The sequence below is a fragment of the Hordeum vulgare genome, chromosome 7H (assembly GCF_904849725.1).
Source record: "Hordeum vulgare subsp. vulgare chromosome 7H, MorexV3_pseudomolecules_assembly, whole genome shotgun sequence".
Taxonomy (NCBI): domain Eukaryota; kingdom Viridiplantae; phylum Streptophyta; class Magnoliopsida; order Poales; family Poaceae; genus Hordeum; species Hordeum vulgare.
In genome coordinates, this window is record NC_058524.1 from 196,675,925 (window position 1) to 196,689,182 (window position 13,258).

The following is a 13,258-nucleotide window of genomic DNA, read 5'->3' on the forward strand; positions in this document are numbered from 1 at the left end:
CACTCGGCGAGGATGCCAATCGAGACATGCTCCGAGCGCACATTCGCTTGGGCAAAGTGGGACCTTGCATTGGTCGACTGAGAGAGGTCGTCGGCCGAATCGACAAGGAGCTTTGGCCTGAAGACGAGTCTCGGCAAGAGATGGAAGGTTTGATGACTCAGCTGGAGGAGGTCCCGAACCGAGTGCAGGCGTGGAAGAAGTCTGCGGCTCGCTGTGGTGCGGACGTGGCGCTGTCGCCGGTCCGAGTGCACTGCAAGGAGGCTCGCGAAGAGAAGCTGAAGGCGTTGCAAGTCGCCAACACCAAAAAGCTTCGATTCGAAGATTTTATGGAGACCTTCCTTGAGAGCGCCACTCGCATCACAGACGGGATCGACCTCGACACTTTCGTGGAGCCTGCCAGTCCCAGTGCCAGTCCTGACGATGTTTAAGAAAACTTTTACCTCGGTATGCCGAGTGTTAGTTGTATGAAACTTTGGCCACTGCTGTTGGCCGTCATATTCGTGGTTCGGTGTGGATAAGCTTGATCTACACCGAACCAACTATCTTTAGATGAACTTTGAAGTTGAATCGAATCTTTTGCTCTTCCTTTGCCAAAGAGTTGTTGACACGATTTTGGCTCGTGGTTTTTGTTTGGCGTTTCTTGATGAAGCCGATGGCAAACATGCGGAGCATGTAATTGTTAGTTGTCTTGACATCTGCATGAGCCTCACTGAGGGTCTACTGAGTCTCCGAGTGGATCTGTAGGATATACTTGAAGGCAATTGTGTACTTAGGCGATTCATGATCGCGGCTAAGTCTTCGAGTGCGACTATAAGGTCGTACTCGGAGCGAGTTGTTACTCATGTAATTGTCAGTTGTCTTGACATCTACATGAGCCTCAATGAGGTTCTGCTACTCATGTAATTGTCAGTTGTCTTGACATCTACATGAGCCTCAATGAGGTTGTGCTACTCATGTAATTGCCAGTTGTCTTGACATCTACATGAGCCTCAATGAGGGTCTGCTAAGCCTCCGAGTGGATCTGTGAGATACACTCGAAGGAAGCTTTCTATTTAGGCGATTCTTGATCGCAGACAAGTCTCCGAGCGCGACGTTTAGTGTACATTCGGAGAAAGTTAGTACTTAGGCGATTCTGGATCGCGTCTAAGTCCCCTAGTGGGACGTTTAGTGCACACTCGGAGAAAGTTTGTACTTAGGCGATTCGTGATCACAGCTAAGTCCCCGAGTGCGACGGTTAGTGCATACTCGGAGAAAATTTGTACTTAGGCGATTCTTGATCGCAGCTAAGTCCCCGAGTGCGATGTTTAGTGCACACTCGGAGAAAGTTAATACTTAGGCGATTCTGGATCGCAGCTAAGTCCCCGAGTGCAATGTTTAGTGCACACTCGAAGAAAGTTTGTACTTAGGCGATTCTTGATCGCAGCTAAGTCCCCGAGTGCGACGTTTAGTGCACACTCGGAGAAAGTTAATACTTAGGCGATTCTGGATCGCAGCTAAGTCCCCGAGTGCGACCTTTAGTGCACACTCGGAGAAAGTTTGTACTTAGGCGATTCTGGATCGCAGCTAAGTCCCCGAGTGCGACGTTTAGTGCACACTCAGAGAAAGTTTGTACTTAGGCGATTCTTGATCGCAGCTAAGTTCTTTTTTTTAGACCGGAGTCTGCGACCGCGGAAGAATTTTGAATCTGCAAAAACTCAATCTGCTTTGTATTACTTCAACGATACTTGTTCTTTACATTGCTTCAGTCGACGGTCACGTGTAGAAGCGCTTCAGGAGATCTCCGTTCCATGCTCGCGGCTCGTCCGTTTCCCTGTCGATGTTGTAGAGTCGATATGCTCCATTGTTCAGCACCTTGGAGATGATGAAGGGTCCTTCCCAGGCGGGAGCCAACTTGTGAGGTCTCTGCTGATCCACTCGGAGCACCAGGTCGCCTGCTTGGAATGTACGACTCCTGACATGTCGTGCGTGAAAGCGCCGCAGATCTTGTTGGTAAATGGTTGAGCGTGTCAGTGCCATCTCGCGCTCCTCCTTTAGAAGATCCACTCCGTCTTGCCTTGCTTGCTCTGCTTCAGCTTCGGAGAAGAGTTCAACTCGTGGAGCGTTGTGAAGCAAGTCACTCGGAAGGACTGCCTCTGCTCCGTAAACGAGGAAGAACGGGGATCGCCCTGTAGATCTATTTGGGGTTGTGCGGAGACCCCAAAGCACCGAAGGTAGCTCGGTGACCCATGCGCCGGCGGCATGTCCCACTTCTCGCAGGAGTCGAGGCTTCAAACCTTGCAGAATAAGTCCATTCGCCCGCTCTGCTTGCCCGTTTGTTTGGGGATGCGCCACAGATGCAAAATCCACTCGGATACCTTGGCCTATACAGAAATCTTTGAATCTGTCCGAGTCAAAGTTTGTTCCATTATCAGTGATTATGTTGTGAGGTACCCCGAATCTGGAGATGATGTCCCTCACAAACTTGATGGCCGTAAGGGCTCGAGCTTCTTGATGGGTTTGGCTTCAATCCACTTTGTGAACTTGTTGACTGCCACCAACAGATGTGTGAATCCCCCTTGGCCTGTCCTGAATGGACCGACTGTATCTAATCCCCATACTGCAAATGGCCAAACAAGAGGGATTGTCTTCAACGCAGATGTTGGCTTGTGGGACTTGTTAGAGTAGAAGTGACAGCCTTCACATCGGTCGACCATATCTTTCGCCATTTCATTCGCCTGCAGCCAGAAGAAGCCAGCTCTGAATGCTTTGGTGATGATTGCTCTCGAGGAGGCGTGATGACCGCAGGTTCCCGAGTAAATTTCTTCCAGGATTAACTGTCCCTCTTCAGGGGAGATGCATCGTTGAAGGACGCCTGAAACGCTTTCTTTGTACAACTGTCCATCAATGACAGTGAACGACTTTGACCTGTGGACGATCTGTCTGGCTTGGACTTCGTCTTCTGGTAATTCTTGCCTCGGGATGTATGCAATGATCGGCACAGTCCAATCGGGGATGACAGCAAGAATCTTCATGATCAAATCAACCACAGCAGGTACTTCAACTTCAGTCGGATCTGTCGAGCTCTTTGGTTGTACTGGTTCCTCTGTGAAAGGATCTTCTTTAACTGAGGGAAGGTGGAGGTGCTCGAGGCAGACGTCACTCGAGACTGGTCTACGAGTGGATCCGAGTTTTGCCAACTCATCAGCTGCTTGGTTTTTCAGTCACGGAACATGGTGGAGTTCTAGACCTTCAAACTTTTTCTTGAGCATCCTCACTGCATTGCAGTATGTGGTCATGGTGGGGTTCCTGACGTCCCACTCCTTCATCACTTGATTAACCACCAAATCCGAATCACCATAGACCATCAGGCGACGGACGCCGAGTGCGATGGCCATGCGCAGTCCATAAAGGAGAGCTTCATACCCTGCCTCGTTGTTGGAGGAATCAAAGTGTATGTGCAACACATACTTGAGTTTGTCACCCTTTGGCGATATGATCACAACGCTAGCGCCGGAGCCATTCAACATCTTGGACCCATCGAAGAACATTGTCCAATGAGCCGAGTAGATGTGGGTCGGTTGCTGTTGTTCTACCCATTCTGCTATGAAGTCAGCCAGAGCTTGAGACTTTATAGCTTTCTTGGCCTCGAACTTGATGTCGCAGTACAACATCTCCATTGCCCACTTCGCCACTCGGCCCGATGCGTCCCTATTGTGGAGGATTTCCGACAACAGAGCATCAGAAACGACAGACACCGAGTGGTCTTGGATATAATGAGCCACCTTCTTTGCAGTCATGTAAATCCCGTAGATAAGTTTTTGATAGTGGGGATACCTCTGCTTGGAAGGAGTCAGGACTTCGGAGACATAATACACTGGCCGCTGAACCTTGTATGCTTTGCCTTCTTCTTCCCGTTCGACTGTGAGAACAGTGCTGACGACTTGATTTGTAGCCCCGATGTACAGAAGAAGGGGCTCTTTACTGAGCGGAGCAGTAAGAACCGGCTGGGTGGAAAGTAGGACTTTGAGGTCGTCGAATGCGACTTGGGCTTCGTCTGTCCACTCGAAAGTATCTGATTTCTTCATGAATCGGTACAGAGGAAGCGCCTTCTCGCCGAGTCGACTGATAAACCTGCTTAGAGCCGCTAGGCAACCTGTGAGCCTTTGAACATCGTGTATTCTGATCGGCCTCTCCATTCGGACGATGGTCCCGATCTTTTCGGGGTTGACATCGATCCCTCGTTCGGAAACGAAGAAACCGAGTAACTTTCCGCTGGGAACGCCGAATGAACACTTGGCTGGGTTGAGCTTGATATCGTACCTACGAAGGTTGGCGAATGTTTCTGCCAAGTCAGTCAGCAGGTCGGAACCTTTGCGTGACTTGACTACGATATCATCCATATACGCCTCCACATTCCGACCGATCTGATCGAGGAGGCATTTTTGGATCATGCGCATAAAGGTTGCTCCTGCATTCTTCAAACCAAATGGCATAGTGATGTAGCCGAAGCACTCGGATGAAGTGATGAAGGCTGTTTTTAATTCATCGGGGCCATACAGACGGATCTGATGATAGCCCGTGTAGGCATCAAGAAATGACAAATGCTCGCAACCCGCAGTCGAATCGACAATTTGATCGATGCGGGGGAGCGGAAAATGGTCTTTCGGGCAGACCTTATTGAGATGCTTGAAGTCGATGCACATTCGGAGCGACTTGTCCTTCTTGGGCACCATGACAACATTGGCGAGCCACTCGGAGTGGTGTACCTCGCGAATGAAGTTGGCTGCCAAAAGATTGGCCACCTCTTCTCCGATTGCCTTCCTCTTGTGCGCGGCGGACCGACGCAGGCGTTCTCGGACAGGCCGAGCGGCGGGATCCACATGCAGTCGGTGCTCAGCCAACTCCCTGGGTACACCTGGCATGTCAGAGGGCTTCCATGTGAAGATGTCCCAGTTCTCACGGAGGAATTGGATGAGCTCGGCTTCCTATTTAGGATCGAGGGTGGTGGAGATGTTCGTCGGGGCAGCGGTGTCGTCCGTCGGGTGGATGCTGACCTTCTTCGTCTCTCCCGCCGACTGAAATGCGGACTCCGAAGCTGGCTTCTTCGAACGCATCAAGTCAGCGGGGTCGACTGTCTTCTTGTACTCGTCAAGCTCGAGGACAGCCATCTGCTGATCGGCGATCCTCGATCCTTGCTGCAGACACTCCTCGGCCCGCTGCCGATTGCCTATGATAGTGATCACACCTTTCGGGCCTGGCATCTTCAGCTTCAGGTACACGTAACATGGATGGGCCATGAAAGGCGCATACGTCGGGCGGCCCAGAATTGCGTGGTACGCACTCTGGAAGTCCACCACCTCGAATGTCAACTTTTCCTTGCGGAAGTTCTTGTCGGAGCCGAAGACGACGTCCAACGCGATCTGGCCGAGTGACTTGGCCTTTCGTCTAGGGACGGCTCCGTGGAACTGCATGCTGCTCTCACTAAGTTTGGACATCGAAATGCCCATCCCCTTGAGAGTGTCAGCGTACATGATGTTCAAACCACTGCCGCCGTCCATGAGGACTTTGCGCAGTCGGACTCCTTCCACCACCAGGTCGACGACCAGAGCCTGCCTCCCTGGGGTGGGTACGTGTGCTGGATGATCCGACTGGTCAAAGGTGATCGCAGTCTGAGACCATTTGAGGAACGTGGGGTTGGTCGGCGTGGCCATGTTCACCTCCTTGTTCACCAGCTTCAGTCGACTCTTGCTCTCAACGTCAGCAAAAATCATCAGTGTTGCATGGACTTGGGGGAACGGATCCTCCTTGTCCTCCTCATCCTGTTCATTGCCCTTTTCACTCAGTTGCCCTTCGCCGAACCCCTGGATCAGGAGGCGACACTGCCGAGTGGTATGCTTCGGATATATGGCGTTGCCCTCTTCATCCATCTTCGTGTGAATCGGACATGGCTGGTCCAGGATGGGGTTTCCGAACTGCTTCTTCTTGGGGGTGAACTGAGCCTTCCCCTTGCCCTTGAACTTGGCATTGGTAACAGCTGCGGCCTCACCTGCGAAGTGGACGGAGCTTTCTGCTTCTGCTTCCGAGTGATGTTCCCATCTCCATCGGCGACTGCTTTGTGCTTGCCGCTACGAATGCGGTCCTCTTCTTCGCCATTTGCATAGCGTGCCGCTATCTCCATCATCTTACTCATGGAGATGTCGCCTGTTCGACCGAACTTCAGGTACAAATCTCTGTACCGCACGCCTGCCTTGAAGGCGCAGACTGCTTGGTGCTCTGTGACGTTCTCCACCGTGTGGTAGAGGGTCGTCCAACGCTGAATGAAATCGCGCAGGGGCTCATTCTGCTTCTGGACACAGTGCTGGAGCTCCACGAGGCCAGCAGGGCGTTTGCACGTCCCTTCGAAGGTCCTAATAAAGACTCGGGCCAGATCTGCGCAGCTGTAGATGCTTGAGGGGGCCAACTGGTTCAGCCACGCTCGTGCCAAGCCGTCGAGCATCAGAGGGAGGTGTTTCATGGCGACGTGGTCGTCCCCTCCTCCAATCTGGACTGCCACTCGGTAGTCGTCCAGCCACGTTTCTGGCTTGGATTCTCCTGTAAACTTGCTGATCCCCGTCGCCAATCGGAAGTTGGGAGGGATGTCAGCCGAACGGATGGCTCGACTGAAACACTCGGGACCAGAGATGATGGTCCTGCTTCCACTCAGACGGTCCATATCGTGACCATCGCGGTGGGCTCGGCCCCTGTCGACCCTCCTCTGGACGATATGCCCTCTCGCGTCGGGCCTCGGATCATAAGTGTCACCGACTAAATGCCGATCATCATGATGTCGGGGCCCGTAGGGCCCACCCCGCGGAGGGGTGCGTGAGCGGCGACGATCTTCCGGATTCATGGAACGGCTGCCTCCCCTGTGTCGCTGATGAGAACCGGGACTGTGAACTGACCGATGCGTGTTCGCGTGAACAGAACTATTCTGAATCCTGTTGTGCGATTGGGAGACCGCCGAATTTTGTTGCTGCGCCATGTGCAGCAGGGCACGGATTTGCTCGATCCCTCTGCGAGCCTCTGAATCAGTCGGCTGGAGGGAATCGGCTATCTTGGCGGCGGCAGCCAGGTTGAGGATGGGTGTGCGGAACACCTCCACGTTGCTCCGCCGAGTGTGCCGACTCGCAGAACGGCGGGGCTGACGGCGAGCGCCGGATGTTTCGCCGACCTCGTGCTCGTTCCGGCCAGTTTGGCGGGGACTTTCATGGGAGTTGGCCATGTGCACTTCAGCTGCAGGCCCGCGACCCAAGTACTCGGAAGGAAACTCAGTCGGAACTGAGTCCGAGCGCTGGGACGGCGGCGCAACCACAACCGACTCTAGGACCGCCACTTGTGAGGACGCGTTCTGGCGCGCCTGGGCGTGTTGCACCCAACGCTGGAGCCGCGGACGGCGGGACCGCTTGTTGCGGCGCGTGACGGCGGCGTAGGTTGACACCGGAGCCGACTGCTGGAGAAGAAGAATACCGCGGGCGTCGGCACGGAAGTGCGTAGCCCCGCGACTGGGGAGCGCCTCGAGGTCGAGAGGGGTGTCCCGAAACCATGCTGAATCGTCGACGATGAAGGAGAGAGCGCCGAAGAGGATCTCGGGACCCATGCTCAAATCTCCACCGGGTGACATGATGAAAAAATATAGTCGCAAACTCGCCGGAAGTCGTTTAGACGCCTGCCCCACGGTGGGCGCCAACTGTCGTGGATATAAGTCTGACAGTAGATGTGTAGGGTACGAAAGGATGGGCAGAGCCTTAGATACGGCGAGGTTGTATGAGTTCAGACCCCTCTACGGTGGAGGTAAAAGCCCTACGTTTCAGTGCTCTTGGGAGCTCGTTGTCGAGTGAAATATGGATTACAGTGAATTGCTAACCCCTACACCAGTGGGGAAGAGCGGCTTATATAGAGTGCGCTGCCCTTCACAACGGTTCGGTGCACAGGGGTGGGGTAGTGGCGAATAAATGCCTACGTTACAGGTAACGTATGTCTTAAATGCTAATAAAGGTACATGGAAACGTATGACCGTTACCCTTCAGGGAGGTTACGATGCACAGAGTGGAATCCAGTCGGTAAGTTCGATACACTCTGAATGCTCATCTCCGACTGGATGATGGAGGAATCGTCACCGACTGGATGATGGAAAGTCCTTAATTCAGTCGGAACTGACTAAGGGCCTTATCCCTTATGAAGGGTAGTCCTTGGGTAGGACTCATAGGGCAGGCCTATGACCCTACCCTAGGACTATAACCCCATCATCCCCTTATTTGAGTTGTTACAATAGAGTTAGCAATCAGTTTGATGGCTAAAACAGCAAACTCACTATTTCAAACTGCAGATCATAAACCATGCCCATGGCACTGCCAATATAATACGAAGGGATATAAAACAAACACAGGCCACACAACTCTGACCAAGCTCTTGTTCAAGCACAATAACAGGATCTTAAGAGACACTTCATTTTTCGTGTTTCTGGTTCTTTCCGTGAAAAATTTACAGAATACAACGCCAAAACTGTCTGGTTGTACAGCAGGAGCAACACTTACCGCTGAATCCAATCACTTCATGTACAGGATCGCAACTGTGCCCGTCGTATCGTGTGATATGCAGCACAACCTGACAGACAACAAAACCCTAAACTGGTGCCACTGGCAGTTTAGTGGGCAGGAATCTCGGCAACAAAACCATGCCGGACAGTGGGCCGAACGAACAAGTGAGTCCATCTTCTGCCCTTCCAGATCATAGCCCAAAATTATGAAAGCCGACCATGTGCGCATAATGGAGCTTCACATTATAAAGGAACAACATATGGCAGAGCAACTACATCAACAGAATCGATCAGCTGTGCTTCAGCCCAGACCTGGGGTGCTTCTGCGGCCTCAAACTTCGTTGTTTTCTGGTGAACACAAACACAGTCTCCAGAAAACAGCCAGTCTTGATCAACGTACTCTGAACGGTCGTCGGCCGCTGGTACAGAGTACACTTGGCTCAGATACTTGGTATCAGGGTGAGGTGGTGTCATAGAGATTTCACTACTGCCATAGCTGGATGGAGAGACTGCAGAATTGTGTTCCTTGCTATCTTCATGCATGTCTGCCTCACAAGGATTTGTGCCCACTTGTAATGTATGTGCAGTTCCCTGAGAATGCTTCAACATTTCCTCATTCACGCAAAGATGATTGGCAGGAGACGTCCTTGGCATCTTAGTCATTGGCATACTATGATCTGCCAACATTATGCAAGTGAGCCTAACATAAAATCAAAATCATAGCTAGAAGACTATATAAATCTAAGCGTATGCTTCCAAGGAGTACACACGCATATAAAATCAGCCCCACGATAACAAGTGAAGAAACTTACCATGTAGAGGACTGTTAGCGTTTAAGCCTTTCCTTTTCTTGACATCATCAGAAGTGAACTTGTTCCCATTAAGATGAGCAGAGTCCATTAGACCATGAGTATAGTTCTTGCTTGCCTCATGTCCGTCAAGCTCTCTGCATTTCTGCTCATCTATAGCACTTCTTTTCTCCCTGTCTTTGCCTTCATTACCATCTTTAGCCTTTCTTTTCTTTACATTGCGGTCTCTATCTCTATCTTTAACAACCTTCTGATTTGCATCATGACTTCCATCTCCATCTTTAACACTCTTCTGATGATTAGCTTCGGCCTCCTTAACCTTTGCAATCCCTTGATCTGCTCCACTTTTGCCTCTTGCTGATTGCTTATCCATCCCAAAATGAAAATTGGTGCTCACGCTGTCAGTTTTTCCATATGCAGAATGAGAAGAACCACCTGGATGTTGGCCCACTTGTTCAGTTCTCTGCGCAGCATTTGCACTTGGTGTAATTCTGCACTTCTGTTCAGAGGCTGTGGTAGTAACAAGTATACCTTTAGAGTTCTCCTGTTGCAGGCCAACTCCACTACTACCATGTATTCCGGTAGAACGTTTTTTAGCTGACCCAGGTTGAAGGCTCGTACCATTCAAGATTCTAGTTTTATTCTTTCCCTTTTCACTGGCATGATTGTGCTGAGCAATTGGCCTGGATTTCCCATTCACCCTACTGATAGAAGTTCTTTCCTTCTCTTTAGAACCTACAACACCAAAGGACTCAATGCTTCGAGGAAGCAACTTGCCAGTATTACTCTTGGCATGGTTTGCATGACCTTCTTGACCTGTGATTTGGGTAGCCAACTCATCTTTATGTTTGCTATATTTGACTGCTTCATTATGGACTATTTGTTTTGGTCTTCTATTGTCAAGATCATCATTCTTCCGGCTTCCCAGTTCCAAATTTGGTCTTTTGTCTTTATCTCTTTCTTTCTTCTCTCTCCTATCTTTATGCTTCTTTCGTTTGTGTTTCTTCTTGTGCTTATCTTCCCTATGACCACGATCCTTTTCTTTTCTTTCCCTTTTCCCCCCATCCGTCTTTTCCTTTTTGTGCTTCTTTGCCTTGTGATTTTCCTGAAAAACATTTCCACGGATTAACTGTTAATAACAGCAAATGTAGAAATGATGCCACAGGTTGAATATTAATACAATTAAACAAGCCAAAATAAAGATATAAGAGTAAATATTCAATACCAATCATAATAAAATCAAGACCTCACTGCGGATTTCTATCAAACACCATCATGTTACACGCACAGATAATCAGCCATATATGTTACACCAGGCTTGATGATCGAGGATATATTAAATTGATATAAACCAGGATTTACGTTTTTGTGCGGACGAATAATAGAGATGGATCACAAGGAAAACATACTTCAAGTAGACTAACATCTCCGAGAAAACATTTACACTTTATACCCATGTGCTCTAGGTAATACAAGAATAGTTGGAATGTGCAGTCATAGTTAGTACTCCCTCCGTTCCTAAATATAAGTATTTTTAGAGATTCCACTACAGACTACATACGGATGTATATAGACATATTTTAGAGTATAGATTCACTCATTTTGCTTCATATGTAGTCCATAGTGAAATCTCTAGAAAGACTTATATTTAGGAACGGAGGGAGTACAAAGCATAATAAGATAGTAAAAAGTGGATATCCAAGTCTTGCCACATTGGCAAGGTAGCCATTTTCATATCAGTAGAGGCTAGAGAAACAATTTCAGCAAGGGCAACATGAAAAAGCGTTGCCCCGAAAAATAACTATCCATCCCAGATTCCCAGCCTATATTATAAAGGGGCAAATATAAAGAGAAATACCGTAGGACTGGTCTTTTCCTCTTTTATGTTTTATGACAGTAAAAGGAACATGCCTGCTAGCAATAATATAACTTTTAGGCTTTTCTAATCTAACTTTTAAAATAAGCAAAAGAACAAGAAAATAATCTAAATATTGTAGCTCTGACGCCTGCTAGATACAGACAATATTTCAAAAACACGGCACACAAAATGGCAAAGTCTCCACACAAGAAATCACCAACTGCATAGTTAGTCTAGCACCACCTAGTTTTGTGAAGCATAAAGTGCAGGCTTATTTGCAAGTGATTTTAAAGGTAAAAGCATGAACCTTCTTTAGCAGATCCGTGTGCTCACTCCTGGGCTTTGCCTCATACCCCGGAGGCGGGAATGGGAAGCACCGAGACATGGTGTCAAGCAAAGCACTCGAACAAGCTCTCCAGATTCTTTCGCATGCAGCATATCCAGCTGCAGCAACCCTGCAAAGCTGGATTTGCGCAATTCCACGGTTCAAGTTACCACACAAAGACTGGTTCCTCAGGCAAATTAACCAACTCCGGATTATGCTTCTGCTTGCAGCGATTGGACAAGTGCTCCCAAAAACCACCAAGCACCTGCTCCGGCGAGCACGACCAGACCCTCTAAGCTCTGATCGTCAAGCAAGATCGGCCAATCTACGCTCTAACTGGAGCGAAATCCAAGTGGTAGCGAGAATAGTAAAGTACAGTCCTCTTCCATCTGCTCACTCCCCAGGCTTTACTCCCCACCACCGATCCCCAGCCACAGCCACAGCAAGTGGAAGGACAACCCGGGGCCGGCTCCGCGATCTGAAGCACCAGTCTCGCCGAACGTCGCAGCAGTGGCGCCGGAGACGCCGCGCATCAACCCCGAACCAGGCACGACCCAGCCGCCCTGGTCACCGCAGAAGAAGCTTCCGGTGACTCCACGGCGGCTCCACAGAAATTCCTCGGTCAAGATGTGACGGGAAGCCGCGATCCGAGAATCGCAGCCCCGGTAGACGTGGCCCACGTGGATTCCCGCGCGAACGACGGCGGTATCCCAGCTGCGGGGCGCTCAATCCGAGCGAATCGGAGACGGGTTCCTTACGGCCGGTACACGCGGCAGGACTCGCGCTTGGGTCCGTACGCGTGCGGATATTTTGCGAGGAGGAAGAGGATACCTCTTCCGTCTTCCTCTCTTGCTTCGCCGCACCGAAGATCCCCAAAGCGGCAGTATCGATAGTGAGGTTCACTTCCGATTGCCTACTCCTTTTTTTTTCAGTGTCTCTATAACACCATCTCCAACAGGCCACGTGCTAAAATAAAATTTACAGCGTTTAAATAGCAACTTTTTACGTACAACAGAATGATGTCTTCAACGACCGTTGTAAAATATTACATACACGGACAGTTTCAATAAAACTTCAAAAAACAACGGTGTGTCTAGCACAAACAACATTTAACACTTAAAAAGAACCAAAAAGATTAAATACATAAAAAATAAATCAATAATAAATAGTTTAATTTTATTACAGCTCAAACAAATAGTTTATGTTCCAATACAACAAATAGTTCAACAATACAACATCAAACATACAAATCACTAGTTTTGTCGGTCATTTTATGCCCACCACTCCTTGATTAAATCCTCCTCAAAATCATCATAGATTTCGGCACGTCGAATGACATGATAGCAGACAACAAATCGGGCCACCCTCTCAGCCTTCCGTTGCACTTGCATTCGAAGTCCCAATAGCTCTTACTGGGAGTAATCTAAATCTTGCCCATGTTCATTCTCGATGATCATGTTATGCATGATCACAAAAACGTTCATTATGTATCAAAGGATCTTTTGATTCCAAAATCTAGCCGGTTCTCTCAAAATACCAAATTGGGCTTTCAAAATTTCAAAATCTGTCTCCACATCTTTCCTAGCCACAGCCGAAGCATTGTAGAAGTCAATATTTTTCTTACCTTTCGGTTTTTTCAACGCTTCACAAATATTTACCACTTTGCGTAGATGTCATCCACAAGATAGTGACCATAGTTGTATGTATGGTCA

General features: G+C 49.2%; 1 protein-coding gene across 1 annotated transcript; it reads right to left on the reverse strand.

Annotated features, from left to right (window-relative positions):
- Window positions 1-8,446: 8,446 nt before the first annotated feature.
- On the reverse strand, window positions 8,447-12,456 carry LOC123407805 (uncharacterized protein DDB_G0284459). The gene is made up of 3 exons (XM_045101028.1): window positions 11,529-12,456; window positions 9,367-10,468; window positions 8,447-9,231 (listed from the first exon to the last, which is right to left on the reverse strand). The coding sequence occupies exons 1-3, from the start codon at window positions 11,604-11,606 to the stop codon at window positions 8,798-8,800; spliced, it is 1,614 nt and encodes a 537-aa protein (XP_044956963.1). The 5' UTR covers window positions 11,607-12,456; the 3' UTR covers window positions 8,447-8,797.
- Window positions 12,457-13,258: the final 802 nt, after the last annotated feature.